Here is a 27,257-nt window from a genome sequence, read left to right on the forward strand (position 1 = left end):
GAGCCTGTGATCCTGTGGTGTGGATGTATGAGTGATCCTATGATCCTGTGGTGTGGATGTATGAGTGATCCTATGATCCTGTGGTGTGGATGTATGAGTGAGCCTATGATCCTGTGGTGTGGATGTATGAGTGAACCTATGATCCTGTGGTGTGGATGTATGAGTGAGCCTATGATCTTGTGGTGTGGATGTATGAGTGAACCTATGATCCTGTGGTGTGGATGTATGAGTGAGCCTATGATCCTGTGGTGTGGATGTATGAGTGAGCCTGTGATCCTGTGGTGTGGATGTATGAGTGAGCCTGTGATCCTGTGGTGTGGATGTATGAGTGAGCCTGTGATCCTGTGGTGTGGATGTATGAGTGAGCCTGTGATCCTGTGGTGTGGATGTATGAGTGAACCTGTGATCCTGTGGTGTGGATGTATGAGTGAGCCTATGATCCTGTGGTGTGGATGTATGAGTGAGCCTGTGATCCTGTGGTGTGGATGTATGAGTGAGCCTATGATCCTGTGGTGTGGATGTATGAGTGAGCCTGTGGTGTGGATGTATGAGTGAGCCTGTGGTGTGGATGTATGAGTGAGCCTGTGGTGTGGATGTATGAGTGAGCCTGTGATCCTGTGGTGTGGATGTATGAGTGATCCTATGATCCTGTGGTGTGGATGTATGAGTGATCCTATGATCCTGTGGTGTGGATGTATGAGTGAGCCTATGATCCTGTGGTGTGGATGTATGAGTGAACCTATGATCCTGTGGTGTGGATGTATGAGTGAGCCTATGATCTTGTGGTGTGGATGTATGAGTGAACCTATGATCCTGTGGTGTGGATGTATGAGTGAGCCTGTGATCCTGTGGTGTGGATGTATGAGTGAGCCTGTGATCCTGTGGTGTGGATGTATGAGTGAGCCTGTGATCCTGTGGTGTGGATGTATGAGTGAGCCTGTGATCCTGTGGTGTGGATGTATGAGTGAGCCTGTGATCCTGTGGTGTGGATGTATGAGTGAGCCTGTGATCCTGTGGTGTGGATGTATGAGTGAGCCTGTGATCCTGTGGTGTGGATGTATGAGTGAGCCTGTGATCCTGTGGTGTGGATGTATGAGTGAGCCTGTGATCCTGTGGTGTGGATGTATGAGTGAGCCTATGATCCTGTGGTGTGGATGTATGAGTGAGCCTGTGATCCTGTGGTGTGGATGTATGAGTGAGCCTGTGATCCTGTGGTGTGGATGTATGAGTGAGCCTGTGATCCTGTGGTGTGGATGTATGAGTGATCCTGTGGTGTGGATGTATGAGTGAGCCTGTGATCCTGTGGTGTGGATGTATGAGTGAGCCTGTGATCCTGTGGTGTGGATGTATGAGTGAGCCTGTGATCCTGTGGTGTGGATGTATGAGTGAGCCTGTGATCCTGTGGTGTGGATGTATGAGTGAGCCTGTGATCCTGTGGTGTGGATGTATGAGTGAGCCTGTGATCCTGTGGTGTGGATGTATGAGTGAGCCTGTGATCCTGTGGTGTGGATGTATGAGTGAGCCTATGATCCTGTGGTGTGGATGTATGAGTGAGCCTGTGGTGTGGATGTATGAGTGAGCCTGTGGTGTGGATGTATGAGTGAGCCTGTGATCCTGTGGTGTGGATGTATGAGTGATCCTATGATCCTGTGGTGTGGATGTATGAGTGATCCTATGATCCTGTGGTGTGGATGTATCAGTGAGCCTATGATCCTGTGGTGTGGATGTATGAGTGAACCTATGATCCTGTGGTGTGGATGTATGAGTGAGCCTATGATCCTGTGGTGTGGATGTATGAGTGAACCTATGATCCTGTGGTGTGGATGTATGAGTGAGCCTATGATCCTGTGGTGTGGATGTATGAGTGAGCCTGTGGTGTGGATGTATGAGTGAGCCTGTGGTGTGGATGTATGAGTGAGCCTGTGATCCTGTGGTGTGGATGTATGAGTGATCCTATGATCCTGTGGTGTGGATGTATGAGTGATCCTATGATCCTGTGGTGTGGATGTATCAGTGAGCCTATGATCCTGTGGTGTGGATGTATGAGTGAACCTATGATCCTGTGGTGTGGATGTATGAGTGAGCCTATGATCCTGTGGTGTGGATGTATGAGTGAACCTATGATCCTGTGGTGTGGATGTATGAGTGAGCCTATGATCCTGTGGTGTGGATGTATGAGTGAGCCTGTGATCCTGTGGTGTGGATGTATGAGTGAGCCTGTGATCCTGTGGTGTGGATGTATGAGTGAGCCTGTGATCCTGTGGTGTGGATGTATGAGTGATCCTATGATCCTGTGGTGTGGATGTATGAGTGAGCCTATGATCCTGTGGTGTGGATGTATGAGTGAACCTATGATCCTGTGGTGTGGATGTATGAGTGAGCCTATGATCTTGTGGTGTGGATGTATGAGTGAACCTATGATCCTGTGGTGTGGATGTATGAGTGAGCCTATGATCCTGTGGTGTGGATGTATGAGTGAGCCTGTGATCCTGTGGTGTGGATGTATGAGTGAGCCTGTGATCCTGTGGTGTGGATGTATGAGTGAGCCTGTGATCCTGTGGTGTGGATGTATGAGTGAGCCTGTGATCCTGTGGTGTGGATGTATGAGTGAACCTGTGATCCTGTGGTGTGGATGTATGAGTGAGCCTGTGATCCTGTGGTGTGGATGTATGAGTGAGCCTGTGATCCTGTGGTGTGGATGTATGAGTGAGCCTGTGATCCTGTGGTGTGGATGTATGAGTGAGCCTATGATCCTGTGGTGTGGATGTATGAGTGAGCCTGTGATCCTGTGGTGTGGATGTATGAGTGAGCCTATGATCCTGTGGTGTGGATGTATGAGTGAGCCTGTGGTGTGGATGTATGAGTGAGCCTGTGGTGTGGATGTATGAGTGAGCCTGTGGTGTGGATGTATGAGTGAGCCTGTGATCCTGTGGTGTGGATGTATGAGTGATCCTATGATCCTGTGGTGTGGATGTATGAGTGATCCTATGATCCTGTGGTGTGGATGTATGAGTGAGCCTATGATCCTGTGGTGTGGATGTATGAGTGAACCTATGATCCTGTGGTGTGGATGTATGAGTGAGCCTATGATCTTGTGGTGTGGATGTATGAGTGAACCTATGATCCTGTGGTGTGGATGTATGAGTGAGCCTGTGATCCTGTGGTGTGGATGTATGAGTGAGCCTGTGATCCTGTGGTGTGGATGTATGAGTGAGCCTGTGATCCTGTGGTGTGGATGTATGAGTGAGCCTGTGATCCTGTGGTGTGGATGTATGAGTGAGCCTGTGATCCTGTGGTGTGGATGTATGAGTGAGCCTGTGATCCTGTGGTGTGGATGTATGAGTGAGCCTGTGATCCTGTGGTGTGGATGTATGAGTGAGCCTGTGATCCTGTGGTGTGGATGTATGAGTGAGCCTGTGATCCTGTGGTGTGGATGTATGAGTGAGCCTATGATCCTGTGGTGTGGATGTATGAGTGAGCCTGTGATCCTGTGGTGTGGATGTATGAGTGAGCCTGTGATCCTGTGGTGTGGATGTATGAGTGAGCCTGTGATCCTGTGGTGTGGATGTATGAGTGATCCTGTGGTGTGGATGTATGAGTGAGCCTGTGATCCTGTGGTGTGGATGTATGAGTGAGCCTGTGATCCTGTGGTGTGGATGTATGAGTGAGCCTGTGATCCTGTGGTGTGGATGTATGAGTGAGCCTGTGATCCTGTGGTGTGGATGTATGAGTGAGCCTGTGATCCTGTGGTGTGGATGTATGAGTGAGCCTGTGATCCTGTGGTGTGGATGTATGAGTGAGCCTGTGATCCTGTGGTGTGGATGTATGAGTGAGCCTATGATCCTGTGGTGTGGATGTATGAGTGAGCCTGTGGTGTGGATGTATGAGTGAGCCTGTGGTGTGGATGTATGAGTGAGCCTGTGATCCTGTGGTGTGGATGTATGAGTGATCCTATGATCCTGTGGTGTGGATGTATGAGTGATCCTATGATCCTGTGGTGTGGATGTATCAGTGAGCCTATGATCCTGTGGTGTGGATGTATGAGTGAACCTATGATCCTGTGGTGTGGATGTATGAGTGAGCCTATGATCCTGTGGTGTGGATGTATGAGTGAACCTATGATCCTGTGGTGTGGATGTATGAGTGAGCCTATGATCCTGTGGTGTGGATGTATGAGTGAGCCTGTGATCCTGTGGTGTGGATGTATGAGTGAGCCTGTGATCCTGTGGTGTGGATGTATGAGTGAGCCTGTGATCCTGTGGTGTGGATGTATGAGTGAGCCTGTGATCCTGTGGTGTGGATGTATGAGTGAGCCTGTGATCCTGTGGTGTGGATGTATGAGTGAGCCTGTGATCCTGTGGTGTGGATGTATGAGTGAGCCTGTGATCCTGTGGTGTGGATGTATGAGTGAGCCTGTGATCCTGTGGTGTGGATGTATGAGTGAGCCTATGATCCTGTGGTGTGGATGTATGAGTGAGCCTGTGATCCTGTGGTGTGGATGTATGAGTGAGCCTGTGATCCTGTGGTGTGGATGTATGAGTGAGCCTGTGGTGTGGATGTATGAGTGAGCCTGTGATCCTGTGGTGTGGATGTATGAGTGAGCCTGTGATCCTGTGGTGTGGATGTATGAGTGAGCCTGTGATCCTGTGGTGTGGATGTATGAGTGAGCCTGTGATCCTGTGGTGTGGATGTATGAGTGAGCCTGTGATCCTGTGGTGTGGATGTATGAGTGAGCCTGTGATCCTGTGGTGTGGATGTATGAGTGAGCCTGTGATCCTGTGGTGTGGATGTATGAGTGAGCCTGTGATCCTGTGGTGTGGATGTATGAGTGAGCCTGTGATCCTGTGGTGTGGATGTATGAGTGAGCCTGTGATCCTGTGGTGTGGATGTATGAGTGAGCCTGTGATCCTGTGGTGTGGATGTATGAGTGAGCCTATGATCCTGTGGTGTGGATGTATGAGTGAGCCTATGATCCTGTGGTGTGGATGTATGAGTGAGCCTATGATCCTGTGGTGTGGATGTATGAGTGAGCCTATGATCCTGTGGTGTGGATGTATGAGTGAGCCTATGATCCTATGCGTGTAATTCGGCTACAACATCTGGTCTGTGAATATTTCCATTTCGTGATGTGTGGTGGAGTTGTAGTGCAAGACTTGTTCCGTAACAAATCCAGTTTCTTCAGGAATGCTGCAAGCTGTCTTAACATAGTCAATGAAGAAGATGACCAATTCTGAGTGGTAATATGTAATGTGTTTGTCTTTCTCTCTAGGTACTGATATCTCGGTAGGAGAGGAGGTGGCCATAAAGCTAGAATGTGTGAAGACCAAACACCCGCAGCTCCACATCGAGAGCAAGATCTACAAGATGATGCAGGGAGGAGGTACGACACTACACCATCCATCTGTCCCACTGGCCTAGTGGTCATCCTACCAGCTCTCATCTAGATCACTCCTGTAACTGGCCTAGTGGTCATCCTACCAGCTCTCATCTAGATCACTCCTGTAACTGGCCTAGTGGTCATCCTACCAGCTCTCATCTAGATCACTCCTGTAACTGGCCTAGTGGTCATCCTACCAGCTCTCATCTAGATCACTCCTGTAACTGGCCTAGTGGTCATCCTACCAGCTCTCATCTAGATCACTCCTGTAACTGGCCTAGTGGTCATCCTACCAGCTCTCATCTAGATCACTCCTGTAACTGGCCTAGTGGTCATCCTACCAGCTCTCATCTAGATCACTCCTGTAACTGGCCTAGTGGTCATCCTACCAGCTCTCATCTAGATCACTCCTGTAACTGGCCTAGTGGTCATCCTACCAGCTCTCATCTAGATCACTCCTGTAACTGGCCTAGTGGTCATCCTACCAGCTCTCATCTAGATCACTCCTGTAACTGGCCTAGTGGTCATCCTACCAGCTCTCATCTAGATCACGCCTGTAACTGGCCTAGTGGTCATCCTACCAGCTCTCATCTAGATCACTCCTGTAACTGGCCTAGTGGTCATCCTACCAGCTCTCATCTAGATCACTCCTGTAACTGGCCTAGTGGTCATCCTACCAGCTCTCATCTAGATCACTCCTGTAACTGGCCTAGTGGTCATCCTACCAGCTCTCATCTAGATCACTCCTGTAACTGGCCTAGTGGTCATCCTACCAGCTCTCATCTAGATCACTCGTGTAACTGGCCTAGTGGTCATCCTACCAGCTCTCATCTAGATCACTCCTGTAACTGGCCTAGTGGTCATCCTACCAGCTCTCATCTAGATCACTCCTGTAACTGGCCTAGTGGTCATCCTACCAGCTCTCATCTAGATCACTCCTGTAACTGGCCTAGTGGTCATCCTACCAGCTCTCATCTAGATCACTCCTGTAACTGGCCTAGTGGTCATCCTACCAGCTCTCATCTAGATCACTCCTGTAACTGGCCTAGTGGTCATCCTACCAGCTCTCATCTAGATCACTCCTGTAACTGGCCTAGTGGTCATCCTACCAGCTCTCATCTTTATCACTCTTGTAACTGGCCTAGTGGTCATCCTACCAGCTCTCATCTAGATCACTCCTGTAACTGGCCTAGTGGTCATCCTACCAGCTCTCATCTAGATCACTCCTGTAACTGGCCTAGTGGTCATCCTACCAGCTCTCATCTAGATCACTCCTGTAACTGGCCTAGTGGTCATCCTACCAGCTCTCATCTAGATCACTCCTGTAACTGGCCTAGTGGTCATCCTACCAGCTCTCATCTAGATCACTCCTGTAACTGGCCTAGTGGTCATCCTACCAGCTCTCATCTAGATCACTCCTGTAACTGGCCTAGTGGTCCTCCTACCAGCTCTCATCTAGATCACTCCTGTAACTGGCCTAGTGGTCATCCTACCAGCTCTCATCTAGATCACTCCTGTAACTGGCCTAGGGGTCATCCTACCAGCCCTCATCTAGATCACTCCTGTAACTGGCCTAGGGGTCATCCTACCATCTCTCATCTAGATCACTCCTGTAACTGGCCTAGGGGTCATCCTACCAGCTCTCATCTAGATCACTCCTGTAACTGGCCTAGGGGTCATCCTACCAGCTCTCATCTAGATCACTCCTGTAACTGGCCTAGGGGTCAGCCTACCAGCTCTCATCTAGATCACTCCTGTAACTGGCCTAGGGGTCATCCTACCAGCTCTCATCTAGATCACTCACTCCTGTAACTGGCCTAGTGGTCATCCTACCAGCTCTCATCTAGATCACTCACTCCTGTAACTGGCCTAGTGGTCATCCTACCAGCTCTCATCTAGATCACTCCTGTAACTGGCCTAGTGGTCATCCTACCAGCTCTCATCTAGATCACTCCTGTAACTGGCCTAGTGGTCATCCTACCAGCTCTCATCTAGATCACTCCTGTAACTGGCCTAGTGGTCATCCTACCAGCTCTCACCTAGATCACTCCTGTAACTGGCCTAGTGGTCATCCTACCAGCTCTCATCTAGATCACTCCTGTAACTGGCCTAGTGGTCATCCTACCAGCTCTCATCTAGATCACTCCTGTAACTGGCCTAGTGGTCATCCTACCAGCTCTCATCTAGATCACTCCTGTAACTGGCCTAGTGGTCATCCTACCAGCTCTCATCTAGATCACTCCTGTAACTGGCCTAGTGGTCATCCTACCAGCTCTCATCTAGATCACTCCTGTAACTGGCCTAGTGGTCATCCTACCAGCTCTCATCTAGATCACTCCTGTAACTGGCCTAGTGGTCATCCTACCAGCTCTCATCTAGATCACTCCTGTAACTGGCCTAGTGGTCATCCTACCAGCTCTCATCTAGATCACTCCTGTAACTGGCCTAGTGGTCATCCTACCAGCTCTCATCTAGATCACTCCTGTAACTGGCCTAGTGGTCATCCTACCAGCTCTCATCTAGATCACTCCTGTAACTGGCCTAGTGGTCATCCTACCAGCTCTCATCTAGATCACTCCTGTAACTGGCCTAGTGGTCATCCTACCAGCTCTCATCTAGATCACTCCTGTAACTGGCCCAGTGGTCATCCTACCAGCTCTTATCTACTCAAAGTAGGTGGACACCCCTTAAAATTAGTGGATTTGGCTATTTCAGGCACACATGTTGACAAGTATAGAAAATCGAGCACACAATGGCCAGTACTGAACAGCTCAGTGACTTTCAACGTGGCACCGTCATACGATGCCACCTTTCCAACAAGTCAGTTTGTCAAATTTCTGCCCTGCTAGAGCTGCCCCAGTTAACTGTAAGTGCTATTATTGTGAAGTGGAAACGTCTAGGAGCAACAACGGCTCAGCTGCGAAGTGGTAGGCCACACAAGCTCACAGAACAGGATCGCGTAGCTCTTAAGATCCTGGTGTAGATGGAGAGTGTGGTGTAAATAGCTGAGGTGGAAAAGTGGACGGCTTGCTCCCATCAAACAGCCTGTAGTGGGCTATCAGAACGACTTCAAAATAGAAAGGAAACCCTGTACTCACTGGAATTCTATAGTAGTTTGATTATATTGTTGACTTCTCACTGGAATACTGTTGTAGTTTGAATGTATTGTTGACCTCTCACTGGAATACTGAGTAATTAGCTACTGAGTAATTGAATACTGAGTAATTAGTAACAGGACAGAGCCAGGTTAGCCCTGGGGTTAACCCTGTCCTGAGGTTATTAGCTGAGTAACAGGACAGAGCCAGGTTAGCCTGGGGTTAACCCTGTCCTGAGGTTATTAGCGGAGTAACAGGACAGAGCCAGGTTAGCCTGGGGTTAACCCTGTCCTGAGGTTATTAGCTGAGTAACAGGACAGAGCCAGGTTAGCCTGGGGTTAACCCTGTCCTGAGGTTATTAGCTGAGTAACAGGACAGAGCCAGGTTAGCCTGGGGTTAACCCTGTCCTGAGGTTATTAGCGGAGTAACAGGACAGAGCCAGGTTAGCCTGGGGTTAACCCTGTCCTGAGGTTATTATCGGAGTAACAGGACAGAGCCAGGTTAGCCTGGGGTTAACCCTGTCCTGAGGTTATTAGCTGAGTAACAGGACAGAGCCAGGTTAGCCTGGGGTTAACCCTGTCCTGAGGTTATTAGCTGAGTAACAGGACAGAGCCAGGTTAGCCTGGGGTTAACCCTGTCCTGAGGTTATTAGCTGAGTAACAGGACAGAGCCAGGTTACCCTGGGGTTAACCATGTCTACATTTACATTCAGCCTCACCACTATGTCAGTCCGGATCCTCTGTGACCTTTACCCTGGCAAGTCAGTCCGGATCCTCTGTGACCTTTAACCTGGCCATTCGGTCAGTCCGGATCCTCTGTGACCTTTACCCTGGCCGTTCGGTCAGTCTGGATCCTCTGTGCATGTGTGTCCGAGTCCCACTGACCAGTGTGTTGTTTAAAGGTGTGTTTCCCCCCTCCAGGGTGTGTGTTGTTTAAAGGTGTGTTTCCCCCCTCCAGGGTGTGTTCCCCCCTCCAGGGTGTGTGTTGTTTAAAGGTGTGTTTCCCCCCTCCAGGGTGTGTGTTGTTTAAAGGTGTGTTTCCCCCCTCCAGGGTGTGTTCCCCCCTCCAGGGTGTGTGTTGTTTAAAGGTGTGTTTCCCTCCTCCAGGGTGTGTGTTGTTTAAAGGTGTGTTTCCCCCCTCCAGGGTGTGTGTTGTTTAAAGGTGTGTTTCCCCCCTCCAGGGTGTGTGTTGTTTAAAGGTGTGTTTCCCCCCTCCAGGGTGTGTGTTGTTTAAAGGTGTGTTCCCCCCCTCCAGGGTGTGTGTTGTTTAAAGGTGTGTTTCCCCCCTCCAGGGTGTGTGTTGTTTAAAGGTGTGTTTCCCCCCTCCAGGGTGTGTGTTGTTTAAAGGTGTGTTTCCCCCCTCCAGGGTGTGTGTTGTTTTAAAGGTGTGTTTCCCCCCTCCAGGGTGTGTGTTGTTTAAAGGTGTGTTTACCCCCTCCGGGGTGTGTGTTGTTTAAAGGTGTGTTCCCCCCCTCCAGGGTGTGTGTTGTTTAAAGGTGTGTTTCCCCCCCTCCAGGGTGTGTGTTGTTTAAAGGTGTGTTTACCCCCTCCGGGGTGTGTGTTGTTTAAAGGTGTGTTTCCCCCTCCAGGGTGTGTGTTGTTTAAAGGTGTGTTCCCCCCTCCAGGGTGTGTGTTGTTTAAAGGTGTGTTTCCCCCCTCCAGGGTGTGTGTTGTTTAAAGGTGTGTTTCCCCCCTCCAGGGTGTGTGTTGTTTAAAGGTGTGTTTCCCCCCTCCAAGGTGTGTTTCCCCCCTCCAAGGTGTGTTTCCCCCCTCCAAGGTGTGTTTCCCCCCTCCAAGGTGTGTTTCCCCCCTCCAAGGTGTGTTTCCCCCCTCCAAGGCGTGTTTCCCCCCTCCAGGGTGTGTGTTGTTTAAAGGTGTGTTTCCCCCCTCCAGGGTGTGTGTTGTTTAAAGGTGTGTTTCCCCCCTCCAGGGTGTGTGTTGTTTAAAGGTGTGTTTCCCCCCTCCAAGGTGTGTTTCCCCCCTCCAAGGTGTGTTTCCCCCCTCCAGGGTGTGTGTTGTTTAAAGGTGTGTTTCCCCCCTCCAGGGTGTGTGTTGTTTAAAGGTGTGTTTCCCCCCTCCAGGGTGTGTGTTGTTTAAAGGTGTGTTTCCCCCCTCCAGGGTGTGTGTTGTTTAAAGGTGTGTTTCCCCCCTCCAGGGTGTGTGTTGTTTAAAGGTGTGTTTCCCCCCTCCAGGGTGTGTGTTGTTTAAAGGTGTGTTTACCCCCCTCCAGGGTGTGTGTTGTTTAAAGGTGTGTTTACCCCCTCCGGGGTGTGTTGTTTAAAGGTGTGTTTCCCCCCTCCGGGGTGTGTGTTGTTTAAAGGTGTGTTTCCCCCCTCCGGGGTGTGTGTTGTTTAAAGGTGTGTTTCCCCCCTCCAGGGTGTGTGTTGTTTAAAGGTGTGTTTCCCCTCCGGGGTGTGTGTTGTTTAAATGTGTGTTCCCCCCCTCCGGGGTGTGTGTTGTTTAAAGGTGTGTTTCCCCCCTCCAAGGTGTGTTTCCCCCCTCCAGGGTGTGTGTTGTTTAAAGGTGTGTTTCCCCCCTCCAGGGTGTGTGTTGTTTAAAGGTGTGTTTCCCCCCTCCAGGGTGTGTGTTGTTTAAAGGTGTGTTTCCCCCCTCCAGGGTGTGTGTTGTTTAAAGGTGTGTTTCCCCCCTCCAGGGTGTGTGTTGTTTAAAGGTGTGTTTCCCCCCTCCAGGGTGTGTGTTGTTTAAATGTGTGTTTCCCCCTCCAGGGTGTGTGTTGTTTAAAGGTGTGTTCCCCCCTCCAGGGTGTGTGTTGTTTAAAGGTGTGTTCCCCCCCCCCTCCAGGGTGTGTGTTGTTTAAAGGTGTGTTCCCCCCTCCAGGGTGTGTGTTGTTTAAAGGTGTGTCTCCCCTCCAGGGTGTGTGTTGTTTAAAGGTGTGTTTCCCCATGCGGTGTCCGCGTACGTATTTAAGTGCAAGCTTTTGTGTGTGTAACAGCCTGCACTCCCAGTAACAGGCTTATCCCCGCCACAGCCCTCCAGCCCCTCTCCCCTGGAGTGTTGCCCCAGCAGGGTGCTCTGACATTGGGACAGGATGGAGAGAGAACCTGGGTTCCTGGAGCCCTGTGGGTCTCATTCGTTCATCCCCTATTTCATTCTCTTTCACTGCTCCCCTCTCCTCCACCAATCCCCTCACCTCTCTATCTCTCCATCATTGGTTCTATCCGTTCTTTGTCATCTCTCCTCTATCCTTTCTCTGTCTTCTCTCCTCTATCCTCTCTCTGTCTTCTCTCCTCTATCCTCTCTCTGTCTTCTCTCCTCTATCCTCTCTCTGTCTTCTCTCCTCTATCCTCTCTCTGTCTTCTCTCCTCTATCCTCTCTCTGTCTTCTCTCCTCTATCCTCTCTCTGTCTTCTCTCCTCTATCCTCTCTCTGTCTTCTCTCCTCTATCCTCTCTCTGTCTTCTCTCCTCTATCCTCTCTCTGTCTTCTCTCCTCTATCCTCTCTCTGTCTTCTCTCCTCTATCCTCTCTCTGTCTTCTCTCCTCTATCCTCTCTCTGTCTTCTCTCCTCTATCCTCTCTCTGTCTTCTCTCCTCTATCCTCTCTCTGTCTTCTCTCCTCTATCCTCTCTCTGTCTTCTCTCCTCTATCCTCTCTCTGTCTTCTCTCCTCTATCCTCTCTCTGTCTTCTCTCCTCTATCCTCTCTCTGTCTTCTCTCCTCTATCCTCTCTCTGTCTTCTCTCCTCTATCCTCTCTCTGTCTTCTCTCCTCTATCCTCTCTCTGTCTTCTCTCTTTTCTCATTTGCCGTTCTCTTTTTTTTACCCCTTTCCTCTAGTTCCATCTCATCTCCCTCCTTTTATCTGCTTTCTCCCTCTATCTCACTTTCCCTCACTCTCCCTCCCTCTCTTTGGCCAGATGGTGTGTGTGCCTGGGGAGGAGAGGGTGGAATAGACGGAAGGGGAAGGAGGGAGGTGTGGGGGAGGGGCGGAGTCGCTCACTGCATTCCTCTTCTCTGGTGCACCATCCATCCTCCAGCTCATGAATATTCATACAGTGTGTGTGCGTTGTAAAATGAGCCTCCGGTGTAGCAGCAAGAACAAAGCACAACCATGTTGTATTATATGATCAAAGAGAGATGACGCAATGCTGCACGACCATCATTATTATCCCCATAGTCCTCATTATCCTACTGACCACTGGGTCAATACACACCGTAGTCCTCATTATCCTACTGACCACTAGGTCAATACACACCATAGTCCTCAGTATCCTACTGACCACTGGGTCAATACACACCATAGTCCTCATTATCCTACTGACCACTGGGTCAAAACACACCAGTCCTCATTACCCTACTGACCACTGGGTCAATACACACCAGTCCTCATTACCCTACTGACCACTGGATCAATACACACCATAGTCCTCATTATCCTACTGACCACTGGATCAATACACACCAGTCCTCATTACCCTACTGACCACTGGATCAATACACACCATAGTCCTCATTACCCTACTGACCACTGGATCAATACACACCATAGTCCTCATTATCCTACTGACCACTAGGTCAATACACACCATAGTCCTCAGTATCCTACTGACCACTGGGTCAATACACACCATAGTCCTCATTATCCTACTGACCACTGGGTCAATACACACCATAGTCCTCATTACCCTACTGACCACTGGGTCAAAACACACCAGTCCTCATTACCCTACTGACCACTGGGTCAATACACACCATAGTCCTCATTACCCTACTGACCACTAGGTCAATACACACCATAGTCCTCAGTATCCTACTGACCACTGGGTCAATACACACCATAGTCCTCATTATCCTACTGACCACTGGGTCAATACACACCATAGTCCTCATTACCCTACTGACCACTGGATCAATACACACCATAGTCCTCATTATCCTACTGACCACTGGGTCAATACACACCATAGTCCCCATTACCCTTCTGACCACTGGGTCAATACACACCATAGTCCTCATTATCCTACTGACCACTGGATCAATACACACCATAGTCCTCATTACCCTACTGACCACTGGATCAATATACACCATAGTCCCCATTATCCTACTGACCACTGGATCAATACACACCGTAGTCCTCATTACCCTACTGACCACTGGGTCAATACACACCATAGTCCTCATTATCCTACTGACCACTGGGTCAATACACACCATAGTCCTCATTACCCTACTGACCACTGGGTCAATACACACCATAGTCCTCATTATCCTACTGACCACTGGATCAATACACACCATAGTCCTCATTACCCTACTGACCACTGGATCAATATACACCATAGTCCCCATTATCCTACTGACCACTGGATCAATACACACCGTAGTCCTCATTACCCTACTGACCACTGGGGCAATACACACCATAGTCCTCATTATCCTACTGACCACTGGATCAATACACACCATAGTCCTCATTACCCTACTGACCACTGGGTCAATACACACCATAGTCCTCATTATCCTACTGACCACTGGGTCAATACACACCGTAGTCCCCATTATCCTACTGACCGCTTGATCAATACACACCATAGTCTTCATTATCCTACTGACCACTGGGTAAATATACACCATAGTCCTCATTATCCTACTGACCGCGGGGTCAATACACACCATAGTCCTCATTATCCTACTGACCGCGGGGTCAATACACACCATAGTCCCCATTACCCTACTGACCACTGGATCAATACACACCATAGTCCCCATTATCCTACTGACCACAGGGTCAATACACACCATAGTCCTCATTATCCTACTGACCACTGGGTCAATACACACCATAGTCCTCTTTATCCTACTGACCACTAGGTCAATACACACCATAGTCCTCATTATCCTACTGACCACTGGATCAATACACACCATAGTCCTCATTATCCTACTGACCACTGGGTCAATACACACCATAGTCCCCATTACCCTACTGACCACTGGATCAATACACACCATAGTCCCCATTATCCTACTGACCACTGGGTCAATACACACCATAGTCCTCATTATCCTACTTACCACTGGGTCAAAACACACCATGTTACTCTACCAATATTGGATAATCAGTATGACATATATATTTATATTGCTCCACGGTAGGAAACAGACTGAAACAGGGAGGGACTGCCTGAATGTGTCCAATAAGAAACACAACATTTGTTGTTGCAATATGTTTTGGTACGTTTTACCCTAATGAATACATCCCAGGTCCTGGAACAGAACCAGATGGGAGAAAGCTATTTTAGACTCGAGTCCGTCCCATATGGCCCCCTATTTCCCTTTATAGTGCACTACTTTTGACCAGAGCTCTATGGCACCCTATTCCCTTTATAGTGCACTACTTTTGACAAGGGCCCATAGTGGTCTGTTCAAAATGAGTGCACTATATAGGGACTAGGGTGCCATATGGGACACAGACAGGCTATTTAGTGCTGAGTGACCCTACAGGTCCTTAGATGGACACTGTACATTCTGCTGCTTAATATATCCAGTAGTCTGGTCTATGTAGTCTGAGGTTGAGCTCCTTCTAAATATATGTTGCTGTATCAGTATGGGGGCTCCCGAGTGGCGCATCGGTCTAAGGCACTGCATCTCAGTGCTAGAGGTGTCACTACAGACCCTGGTTCGATTCCGGGCTGTATCACAACCGGCCGTGATCTGGGGTCACACAGGGCGTCGCACAATTTGTCTCAGCGTCGTCCGGGCTAGGGGAGGGTTTGGCCGGGGTAGGCCGTCGTGGTAAATAAGAATTTGTTCTTAACTGACTTGCCCAGTTAAATACATCTACAAATGGAATATTAAATCCCTTGGTGGTCCGCGGATCTCAAAATATTCATGTTAAAAATCATGCTTATTTCTATGAACAGCAGATTAAATATACATTTTTCCAACTCAATACTTATTTTATTGCACTATTATTTATATATATATTACGTAAAAGAACTGTAATTTAAAGCTAGAATCCTTAGTTGCTACATCAATTTTTTGGTATGGCAAACCCTGATGTACCCATTGATTCTTGAAGAATATAACTTATAAATGCTTCATGAGCCTAGTTTCAACTGTGGTACCCCATCAGAACCCCAAATATAACCTGGTTTTACTCCAATGTTTGTAAACAAAGTAAATGGAAACAAACACCGTGTAGCCTCAAAACACGGTTAAAACTATAGTGTTGATATCATGGATGGTCAGTCCATGCATCCATAGCTCTGTCTAATTTGAGTGGTTATATTTCTCCAGGCCCGTACCTCAGCTTTTTACCAAAAACCCAGACTTAGCAGGAAATTAGCTTGAAAACGGCCAAATTTTCTCTCCGATGCAAAGAGGTGGGTCTTTATTTCAAATGTTCCTTCTCAGGGCCCGATGCTTGGTTCGTCCGGCCCTGCCGAAGTCATAAACTCCCCTGTATGCTATTTCTGTCTCACTGGAGTTATGAGGGGGTTCCTGGCCCCAACATGGTGGAGAACCCCTTATCTAGTGTTTTCAACTGTAGCCTATTTACAGGCTGCTGCTAAAAACAGCTTCCTGGTGTGGTGTACCGCTCATTGGAGATGGTCTATGTGCTGATGTTAGCCTGGCTAACACACACACACTCCGCCTGGCTAGCCCATATATGTCTCCTCCAGGTTTCAGAACACACTCTGGAAGACATGTACTCACTATGACAGATGCTAAAAGCACGTCTCGCTACACTTTGGCTTTAAGACTAAGAGACAAACACACCAGACTCTGTGTGTGTGTGTGTGTGTGTGTGTGTGTGTGTGTGTGTGTGTGTGTGTGTGTGTGTGTGTGTGTGTGTGTGTGCGCCTGCCTATGTCTGTCTCTGTGAACTAGTGTCTGTCTGTAGCTGAGCTGGGTAAAGTGTAAAATGCTGATCACCAGTCTACTACTCTTTTCTCCCTCCTGTATTAGGGCAGGCAGGCCAGTCTAAAGGCAGGCAGGCAGGCCAGTCTAAAGGCAGGCAGGCAGGCCAGTCTAAAGGCAGGCAGGCAGGCCAGTCTAAAGGCAGGCAGGCAGGCCAGTCTAAAGGCAGGCAGGCAGGCCAGTCTAAAGGCAGGCAGGCAGGCCAGTCTAAAGGCAGGCAGGCAGGCCAGTCTAAAGGCAGGCAGGCAGGCAGACCAATCTAAAGGCAGGCATGCAGGCAGGCCAATCTAAAGGCAGGCATGCAGGCCAATCTAAAGGCAGGCAGGCAGGCAGGCCAATCTAAAGGCAGGCAGGCAGGCAGGCCAATCTAAAGGCAGGCAGGCAGGCAGGCCAATCTAAAGGCAGGCAGGCAGGCAGGCCAATCTAAAGGCAGGCAGGCAGGCCAATCTAAAGGCAGGCAGGCAGGCAGGCCAATCTAAAGGCAGGAAGGCCAATCTAAAGGCAGGCAGGCCAATCTAAAGGCAGGCAGGCAGGCCAATCTAAAGGCAGGCAGGCAGGCAGGCCAATCTAAAGGCAGGCAGGCAGGCAGGCCAATCTAAAGGCAGGCAGGCAGGCAGGCAGGCCAATCTAAAGGCAGGCAGGCAGGCAGGCAGGCCAATCTAAAGGCAGGCAGGCAGGCAGGCAGGCCAATCTAAAGGCAGGCAGGCAGGCAGGCCAATCTAAAGGCAGGCAGGCCAATCTAAAGGCAGGCAGGCCAATCTAAAGGCAGGCAGGCAGGCAGGCCAATCTAAAGGCAGGCAGGCAGGCAGGCCAATCTAAAGGCAGGCAGGCAGGCAGGCCAATCTAAAGGCAGGCAGGCAGGCAGGCCAATCTAAAGGCAGGCAGGCCAATCTAAAGGCAGGCAGGCCAATCTAAAGGCAGGCAGGCCAATCTAAAGGCAGGCAGGCAGGCCAATCTAAAGGCAGGCAGGCAGGCAGGCCAATCTAAAGGCAGGCAGGCAGGCAGGCAGGCCAATCTAAAGGCAGGCAGGCAGGCAGGCAGGCCAATCTAAAGGCAGGCAGGCCAATCTAAAGGCAGGCAGGCAGGCAGGCAGGCCAATCTAAAGGCAGGCAGGCAGGCCAATCTAAAGGCAGGCAGGCAGGCAGGCAGGCCAATCTAAAGGCAGGCAGGCAGGCCAATCTAAAGGCAGGCAGGCAGGCAGGCCAAGCTCAAGGCAGGCAGGCAGGCAGGCCAAGCTCAAGGCAGGCAGGCCAAGCTCAAGACAGGCAGGCCAAGCTCAAGGCAGGCAGGCCAAGCTCAAGGCAGGCAGGCAGGCAGGCAGGCCAAGCTCAAGGCAGGCAGGCAGGCCAAGCTCAAGGCAGGCAGGCCAAGCTCAAGGCAGGCAGGCCAAGCTCAAGGCAGGCAGGCCAAGCTCAAGGCAGGCAGGCCAAGCTCAAGGCAGGCAGGCCAAGCTCAAGGCAGGCAGGCCAAGCTCAAGGCAGGCAGGCCAAGCTCAAGGCAGGCAGGCCAAGCTCAAGGCAGGCAGGCCAAGCTAAAGGCAGGCAGGCCGGCCAAGCAGGCCAATCTAAAGGCAGGCAGGCAGGCAGGCAGGCCAATCTAAAGGCAGGCAGGCAGGCAGGCAGGCCAATCTAAAGGCAGGCAGGCAGGCAGGCAGGCAGGCAGGCCAAGCTCAAGGCAGGCAGGCAGGCCAAGCTCAAGGCAGGCAGGCAGGCAGGCAGGCCAAGCTCAAGGCAGGCAGGCCAAGCTCAAGGCAGGCAGGCCAAGCTCAAGGCAGGCAGGCCAAGCTCAAGGCAGGCAGGCCAAGCTCAAGGCAGGCAGGCCAAGCTCAAGGCAGGCAGGCCAAATTCAAGGCAGGCAGGCCAAATTCAAGGCAGGCAGGCCAAGCTCAAGGCAGGCAGGCAGGCAGGCAGGCCAAGCTCAAGGCAGGCAGGCCAAGCTCAAGGCAGGCAGGCCAAGCTCAAGGCAGGCAGGCCAAGCTCAAGGCAGGCAGGCCAAGCTCAAGGCAGGCAGGCCAAGCTCAAGGCAGGCAGGCAGGCCAAGCTCAAGGCAGGCAGGCAGGCCAAGCTCAAGGCAGGCAGGCAGGCCAAGCTCAAGGCAGGCAGGCAGGCCAAGCTAAAGGCAGGCAGGCAGGCCAAGCTAAAGGCAGGCAGGCAGGCCAAGCTAAAGGCAGGCAGGCAGGCCAAGCTAAAGGCAGGCAGGCAGGCCAAGCTAAAGGCAGGCAGGCAGGCCAAGCTAAAGGCAGGCAGGCAGGCCAAGCTAAAGGCAGGCAGGCAGGCCAAGCTAAAGGCAGGCAGGCAGGCCAAGCTAAAGGCAGGCAGGCAGGCCAAGCTAAAGGCAGGCAGGCAGGCCAAGCTAAAGGCAGGCAGGCAGGCCAAGCTAAAGGCAGGCAGGCAGGCCAAGCTAAAGGCAGGCAGGCAGGCCAAGCTAAAGGCAGGCAGGCCGGCCAAGCTAAAGGCAGGCAGGCCGGCCAAGCTAAAGGCAGGCAGGCCGGCCAAGCTAAAGGCAGGCAGGCCGGCCAAGCTAAAGGCAGGCAGGCCGGCCAAGCTAAAGGCAGGCAGGCCGGCCAAGCTAAAGGCAGGCAGGCCGGCCAAGCTAAAGGCAGGCAGGCCGGCCAAGCTAAAGGCAGGCAGGCCGGCCAAGCTAAAGGCAGGCAGGCCGGCCAAGCTAAAGGCAGGCAGGCCGGCCAAGCTAAAGGCAGGCAGGCCGGCCAAGCTAAAGGCAGGCAGGCCGGCCAAGCTAAAGGCAGGCAGGCCGGCCAATCTAAAGGCAGGCAGGCCGGCCAATCTAAAGGCAGGCAGGCCGGCCAATCTAAAGGCAGGCAGGCCGGCCAATCTAAAGGCAGGCAGGCCGGCCAATCTAAAGGCAGGCAGGCCGGCCAATCTAAAGGCAGGCAGGCCGGCCAATCTAAAGGCAGGCAGGCCGGCCAATCTAAAGGCAGGCAGGCCGGCCAATCTAAAGGCAGGCAGGCCGGCCAATCTAAAGGCAGGCAGGCCGGCCAATCTAAAGGCAGGCAGGCCGGCCAATCTAAAGGCAGGCAGGCCGGCCAATCTAAAGGCAGGCAGGCCGGCCAATCTAAAGGCAGGCAGGCAGGCCAATCTAAAGGCAGGCAGGCAGGCCAATCTAAAGGCAGGCAGGCAGGCCAATCTAAAGGCAGGCAGGCAGGCCAATCTAAAGGCAGGCAGGCAGGCCAATCTAAAGGCAGGCAGGCAGGCCAATCTAAAGGCAGGCAGGCAGGCCAATCTAAAGGCAGGCAGGCAGGCCAATCTAAAGGCAGGCAGGCAGGCCAATCTAAAGGCAGGCAGGCAGGCAGGCAGGCCAATCTAAAGGCAGGCAGGCAGGCAGGCAGGCCAATCTAAAGGCAGGCAGGCAGGCAGGCAGGCCAATCTAAAGGCAGGCAGGCAGGCAGGCAGGCCAATCTAAAGGCAGGCAGGCAGGCAGGCAGGCCAATCTAAAGGCAGGCAGGCAGGCAGGCAGGCCAATCTAAAGGCAGGCAGGCAGGCAGGCCAATCTAAAGGCAGGCAGGCAGGCAGGCCAATCTAAAGGCAGGCAGGCAGGCAGGCCAATCTAAAGGCAGGCAGGCAGGCAGGCCAATCTAAAGGCAGGCAGGCAGGCAGGCCAGTCTCTAGGCAGGCAGGCCAATCTAAAGATTTATTATTTTGTTGCATCTAATCTCAGCCTGAACTGAATCAAAAGTCCTCCCCTCCGCCTCCTCCCTCTGTCGTCCTCCTCCCCTCCGCCTCCTCCCTCTGTCGTCCTCCTCCCCTCCGCCTCCTCCCTCTGTCGTCCTCCGCCTCCTCCCTCTGTCGTCCTCCGCCTCCTCCCTCTGTCGTCCTCCGCCTCCTCCCTCTGTCGTCCTCCGCCTCCTCCCTCTGTCGTCCTCCGCCTCCTCCCTCTGTCGTCCTCCGCCTCCTCCCTCTGTCGTCCTCCGCCTCCTCCCTCTGTCGTCCTCCGCCTCCTCCCTCTGTCGTCCTCCGCCTCCTCCCTCTGTCGTCCTCCGCCTCCTCCCCCTGACGTCCTCCTCCCCTCCGCCTCCTCCCCCTGTCGTCCTCCTCCCCTCCGCCTCCTCCCTCTGTCGTCCTCCTCCCTTCCGCCTTCTCCCCCTGTCGTCCTCCTCCCTTCCGCCTTCTCCCCCTGTCGTCCTCCTCCCCTCCGCCTCCTCCCCCTGTCGTTCCCAATACCAGTGCTGTGATAGGATGTAGCTATCTTCTACTGTCATAGAGGTATCATCCTGGCCCCAATACCAGTGCTGTGATAGGATGTAGCTATGTTCTACTGTCATAGAGGTATCATCCTGGCCCCAATACCAGTGCTGTGATAGGATGTAGCTATGTTCTACTGCCATAGAGGTATCATCCTGGCCCCAATACCAGTGCTGTGATAGGATGTAGTTTGGGGCTAGTTCCTGGTTTTAGCTCCTAACTCCTCCCTCTTGGTGCTAAATGCTACTCAATATGTTACAAGTCATTTGCTGTAATGTCAAACTTTCTAGAGACATTATAATACAGGAAGAATAATATTTTTTTCTCCCCTAAATGTTAATTTAACTCTTTCCACCTACAGTGGGTATCAATGGGTATATGATTAAACACATGGTTACTTTACATGGCTAACATCTCTCTCTGTCTCTCTGTCTCTCTGTCTCTCTCTGTCTCTCTCTGTCTCTCTCTGTCTCTCTCTGTCTCTCTCTGTCTCTCTCTGTCTCTCTCTGTCTCTCTCTGTCTCTCTCTGTCTCTCTCTGTCTCTCTCTGTCTCTCTCTGTCTCTCTCTGTCTCTCTCTGTCTCTCTCTGTCTCTCTCTGTTTCTCTCTCTCTCTGTCTCTCTCTGTTTCTCTCTGTTTCTCTCTGTCTCTCTCTGTTTCTCTCTGTCTCTCTCCTGTCTGTCTCCCCCACAGTGGGTATCCCAACGATAAAGTGGTGTGGGGCGGAGGGCGACTACAACGTGATGGTGATGGAGCTGTTAGGACCTAGTCTGGAAGACCTGTTCAACTTCTGCTCCCGCAAGTTCTCCCTGAAGACTGTCCTGCTGCTGGCTGACCAGATGGTGAGAGACTGGTGTGTGTGTGTGTGTGCACCAAGGCAGGGCGCGTGCCAACCTGGGGGTACGGGACCACCTTCAGGGGGGCACTATAACGGGGGCTACCCCCATTCTGAATGACACTGGCCACCACCCCCATTCTGAATGACACTGGCCACCACCCCCATTCTGAATGACACTGGCCACCACCCCCATTCTGAATGACACTGGCCACCACCCCCATTCTGAATGACACTGGCCACTACCCCCATTCTGAATGACACTGGCCACCACCCCCATTCTGAATGACACTGGCCACCACCCCCATTCTGAATGACACTGGCCACCACCCCCATTCTGAATGACACTGGCCACCACCCCCCCCCCCCCCCCCGTCCTGAATGACACTGGCCACCACCCCCGTCCTGAATGACACTGGCCACCACCCCCGTCCTGAATGACCCTGGCCACCACCCCCGTCCTGAATGACACTGGCCACCACCCCCGTACTGAATGACACTGGCCACCACCCCCGTCCTGAATGACACTGGCCACCACCCCCATCCTGAATGACACTGGCCACCACCCCCATCCTGAATGACACTGGCCACCACCCCCATTCTGAATGACACTGGCCACCACCCCCATCCTGAATGACACTGGCCACCACCCCCGTCCTGAATGACACTGGCCACCACCCCCGTCCTGAATGACACTGGCCGCCACCCCCGTCCTGAATGACACTGGCCACCACCCCCGTCCTGACCGTCTCTTAACTCTGCCTCCATTGTGAATGTTAGGAAGCCTTGTCCCCTGTGACCATGCGGCCCCTTGTCCCACTGCGACCATGCGGCCCCTTGTCTCACTGCGACCATGCGGCCCCTTGTCCCACTGCGACCATGCGGCCCCTTGTCCCACTGCGACCATGCGGCCCCTTGTCCCACTGCGACCATGCGGCCCCTTGTCCCACTGCGACCATGCGGCCCCTTGTCCCACTGCGACCATGCGGCCCCTTGTCCCACTGCGACCATGCGGCCCCTTGTCTCACTGCGACCATGCGGCCCCTTGTCCCACGGTGACCATGCGGCCCCTTGTCCCACGGTGACCATGCGGCCCCTTGTCCCACGGTGACCATGCGGCCCCTTGTCCCACGGTGACCATGCGGCCCCTTGTCCCACGGTGACCATGCGGCCCCTTGTCCCACGGTGACCATGCGGCCCCTTTTCCCACGGTGACCATGCGGCCCCTTGTCCCACGGTGACCATGCGGCCCCTTGTCCCACGGTGACCATGCGGCCCCTTGTCCCACGGTGACCATGCGGCCCCTTGTCCCACGGTGACCATGCGGCCCCTTGTCCCACGGTGACCATGCGGCCCCTTGTCCCACGGTGACCATGCGGCCCCTTGTCCCACGGTGACCATGCGGCCCCTTGTCCCACGGTGACCATGCGGCCCCTTGTCCCACGGTGACCATGCGGCCCCTTGTCCCACGGTGACCATGCGGCCCCTTGTCCCACGGTGACCATGCGGCCCCTTGTCCCACGGTGACCATGCGGCCCCTTGTCCCACGGTGACCATGCGGCCCCTTGTCCCACGGTGACCATGCGGCCCCTTGTCCCACGGTGACCATGCGGCCCCTTGTCCCACGGTGACCATGCGGCCCCTTGTCCCACGGTGACCATGCGGCCCCTTGTCCCACGGTGACCATGCGGCCCCTTGTCCCACGGTGACCATGCGGCCCCTTGTCCCACGGTGACCATGCGGCCCCTTGTCCCACGGTGACCATGCGGCCCCTTGTCCCACGGTGACCATGCGGCCCCTTGTCCCACGGTGACCATGCGGCCCCTTGTCCCACGGTGACCATGCGGCCCCTTGTCCCACGGTGACCATGCGGCCCCTTGTCCCACGGTGACCATGCGGCCCCTTGTCCCACGGTGACCATGCGGCCCCTTGTCCCACGGTGACCATGCGGCCCCTTGTCCCACGGTGACCATGCGGCCCCTTGTCCCACGGTGACCATGCGGCCCCTTGTCCCACGGTGACCATGCGGCCCCTTGTCCCACGGTGACCATGCGGCCCCTTGTCCCACGGTGACCATGCGGCCCCTTGTCCCACGGTGACCATGCGGCCCCTTGTCCCACGGTGACCATGCGGCCCCTTGTCCCACGGTGACCATGCGGCCCCTTGTCCCACGGTGACCATGCGGCCCCTTGTCCCACGGTGACCATGCAGCCCCTTGTCCCACGGTGACCATGCAGCCCCTTGTCCCACGGTGACCATGCAGCCCCTTGTCCCACGGTGACCATGCAGCCCCTTGTCCCACGGTGACCATGCAGCCCCTTGTCCCACGGTGACCATGCAGCCCCTTGTCCCACGGTGACCATGCAGCCCCTTGTCCCACGGTGACCATGCAGCCCCTTGTCCCACTGTGACCATGCAGCCCCTCAGGCTGATGTAGAAACACCTCCTTGTTGGCTTCACGATTCTATTTGCAGTGTGTGTCAGGTGTGTGTCAGGTTTGCATTGCCGAATGAGGGTCTTCCTCCTTGTTAGTTTTTCCCCCATCTTGTTTTTGATTTATTAGGGTCTCGTTAGCCGACGCCAATGGAGACAGCTGGTCTGTACTGGAGTCAGACACATAACCAAAAAGACATTACAGACAAATGACTTTACAATTTACATCCATTTAAAACATGTAGTGTGTGTGTGTTTTAGTTCCACGTGTCAGTACATACACACAACACATAGATCCCACTGTTGAAGCAGTCAGATGGGTCTAGTCTGGATCATAAAGCTATTTATTCTGTTGACTGTCCGTGGCCAATCTACACTGATAGTACAGTGGTGTCACAGTTAGCCAGCTAACATTGTTGACAGTTAGTTAGCAATTAGGGATGTAACGATTCACCGATACCCATCGATTCAAATGTTTAAGCATGCATCGATCAGAGAAGCGATTCAAAGCGTTCCCGAATCGATGTTTCAGTCACATTTATGGCTCATATTATTACGTTCTTTCTACCTCCTGAAAAATACCTCTCATCTTCTGTGACAACTGACGCGTCCTGTTGTTCAGTGTGTAACTGCGTGGAACCGTGTTGACAGTCACTGATCTACAGGTCATTTAGCATGCTGAACAACCCCAGGTAATATCTGTAGCTTAGTCAAACTACACGCCTGTATGTCTTATGGTGTATGTAGGATGCTTCCAATAAGTGAGACTGGGCATCTACCACCACACTATCAATTAGAGGGGGAGATCTATATCGCACAACTTTGAATTTCACCCCCGTCTCATAATGGAATGGTTTAGACCGTTTGAGAGTTTTGACTCAGAGCTTCTCTTCTCCTTGTTCAACCATGCAGTGAGGTAGCAAAAGATATGTTATAGGACAGCAATATCCCGTTGTCTGAAGCAAAACTACCACAACTATTGCCGATGGTGAACCTGAACAATCTACATACAAATGTCATGTAAATATATAGGTCCGTTGTCATTTCTACCCGCCCCGGGGTTTCTAATGCTGAGAAACCCCTGCCCTGGACCTAGATGCGTATAGAGAAACCCCTGCCCAGGATCTAGATGCGTATAGAGAAACCCCTGCCCTGGATCTAGATGCGTATAGAGGAACCCCTGCCCTGGATCTAGATGCGTATAGAGAAACCCCTGCCCTGGATCTAGATGCGTATAGAGAAACCCCTGCCCTGGATCTAGATGCGTGTAGAGAAACCCCTGCCCTGGATCTAGATGCGTGTAGAGAAACCCCTGCCCTGGATCTAGATGCGTGTAGAGAAACCCCTGCCCTGGATCTAGATGCGTATAGAGAAACCCCTGCCCTGGATCTAGATGCGTATAGAGAAACCCCTGCCCTGGATCTAGATGCGTATAGAGAAACCCCTGCCCTGGATCTAGATGCGTATAGAGAAACCCCTGCCCTGGATCTAGATGCACATCCCTATTAGCAATTGCTTCTACTTCATTTTTTGTTACGGTAGTGCTGCAGTGTTTTATAATATCAGGTGTTTTCCAGTTTATACTACCAGGTGTCCTCCAGTTGTTTTCATTTTAACATTGTGACACCCATCCATGTATATCCACTTTCTATGCGCATTATTGCTTATGCTAATGCCAGCTCTCCTGTCAAGGTCAGCCTAGCTATTGAGCACGCTCCTCTCCAGATCAGCCTAGCTATTGATCAAGCTGTCCAGATCAGCCTAGCTATTGATCAAGCTGTCCAGATCAGCCAAGCTATTGAGCAAGCTCTCTCCTCTCCATATCTGCCTAGCTATTGATCAACCTGGCCAGATCAGCCTAGCTGTTATTGATCGAGCTCTCTCCTCTCCAGAGCAGACTAGCTGTTATTGATCGAGCTCTCTCCTCTCCAGAGCAGACTAGCTGTTATTGATCGAACTCTCTCCTCTCCAGATCAGCTTAGCTGTTATTGATCAAGCTCTCTCCTCTCCAGATCAGCCTAGCTATTGAGCACGCTCCTCTCCAGATCAGCCTAGCTATTGATCAAGCTGTCCAGATCAGCCTAGCTATTGATCAAGCTGTCCAGATCAGCCAAGCTATTGAGCAAGCTCTCTCCTCTCCAGATCTGCCTAGCTATTGATCAACCTGGCCAGATCAGCCTAGCTGTTATTGATCAAACTCTCTCCTCTCCAGAGCAGACTAGCTGTTATTGATCGAACTCTCTCCTCTCCAGATCAGCCTAGCTGTTATTGATCAAGCTCTCTCCTCTCCAGATCAGCTTAGCTGTTATTGATCAAGCTCTGCTGTCCTCTCCAGATCAGCCTAGCTGTTATTGATCGAACCCTCTCCTCTCCAGATCAGCTTAGCTGTTATTGATCAAGCTCTCTCCTCTCCAGATCAGCCTAGTTGTTATTGATCAAGCTCTCCTGTCCTCTCCAGATCAGCCTAGCTGTTATTGATCAAGCTCTCTCCTGTCCAGATCAGCCTAGCTATTATTGATCAAGCTCTCTCCTGTCCTCTCCAGATCAGACTAGCTGTTATTGATCAAGCTCTCTCCTGTCCAGATCAGCCTAGCTATTATTGATCAAGCTCTCTCCTGTCCTCTCCAGATCAGCCTAGCTGTTATTGATCAAGCTCTCTCCTGTCCTCTCCAGATCAGACTAGCTGTTATTGATCAAGCTCTCTGGTGTCCTCTACAGATCAGACTAGCTGTTATTGATCAAGCTCTCTCCTGTCCTCTCCAGATCAGCCTAGCTATTATTGATCAAGCTCTCTCCTGTCCTCTCCAGATCAGACTAGCTGTTATTGATCAAGCTCTCTGCTGTCCTCTCCAGATCAGCCTACCTGTTATTGATCGAGCTCTCTCCTCTCCAGATCAGCCTAGCTGTTATTGATCGAGCTCTCTCCTGTCCTCTCCAGATCAGCCTAGCTGTTATTGATCGAGCTCTCTCCTGTCCTCTCCAGATCAGACTAGCTGTTATTGATCAAGCTCTCTGCTGTCCTCTCCAGATCAGCCTAGCTGTTATTGATCGAGCTCTCTCCTCTCCAGATCAGCCTAGCTGTTATTGATCGAGCTCTCTCCTGTCCTCTCCAGATCAGACTAGCTGTTATTGATCAAGCTCTCTGCTGTCCTCTCCAGATCAGACGAGCTGTTATTGATCAAGCTCTCTCCTGTCCTCTCCAGATCAGACTAGCTGTTATTGATCAAGCTCTCTCCTGTCCAGATCAGCCTAGCTGTTATTGATCAAGCTCTCTCCTGTCCTCTCCAGATCAGCCTAGCTGTTATTGATCGAGCTCTCTCCTGTCCTCTCCAGATCAGACTAGCTGTTATTGATCAAGCTCTCTGCTGTCCTCTCCAGATCAGACGAGCTGTTATTGATCAAGCTCTCTCCTGTCCTCTCCAGATCAGACTAGCTGTTAT

The 27,257-nt window shown here is 52.1% G+C and overlaps 1 protein-coding gene across 2 annotated transcripts in view; it reads left to right on the forward strand.

Annotated features, from left to right (window-relative positions):
* Positions 1 to 27,257, forward strand: part of LOC129833728 (casein kinase I-like) — a 75,471-nt gene that overhangs the window by 27,628 nt on the left and 20,586 nt on the right. For both annotated transcript variants that reach the window (XM_055898509.1, XM_055898508.1), the window contains exons 2-3: positions 5,270 to 5,380; positions 21,243 to 21,391. In XM_055898509.1, coding sequence (XP_055754484.1) covers positions 5,270 to 5,380; positions 21,243 to 21,391 — 260 coding nt within the window. The remainder of the gene's footprint in view (positions 1 to 5,269; positions 5,381 to 21,242; positions 21,392 to 27,257) is intronic.

Source organism: Salvelinus fontinalis, chromosome 34 (assembly GCF_029448725.1).
Source record: "Salvelinus fontinalis isolate EN_2023a chromosome 34, ASM2944872v1, whole genome shotgun sequence".
In the NCBI taxonomy this organism is placed as follows: Eukaryota; Metazoa; Chordata; class Actinopteri; order Salmoniformes; family Salmonidae; genus Salvelinus; species Salvelinus fontinalis.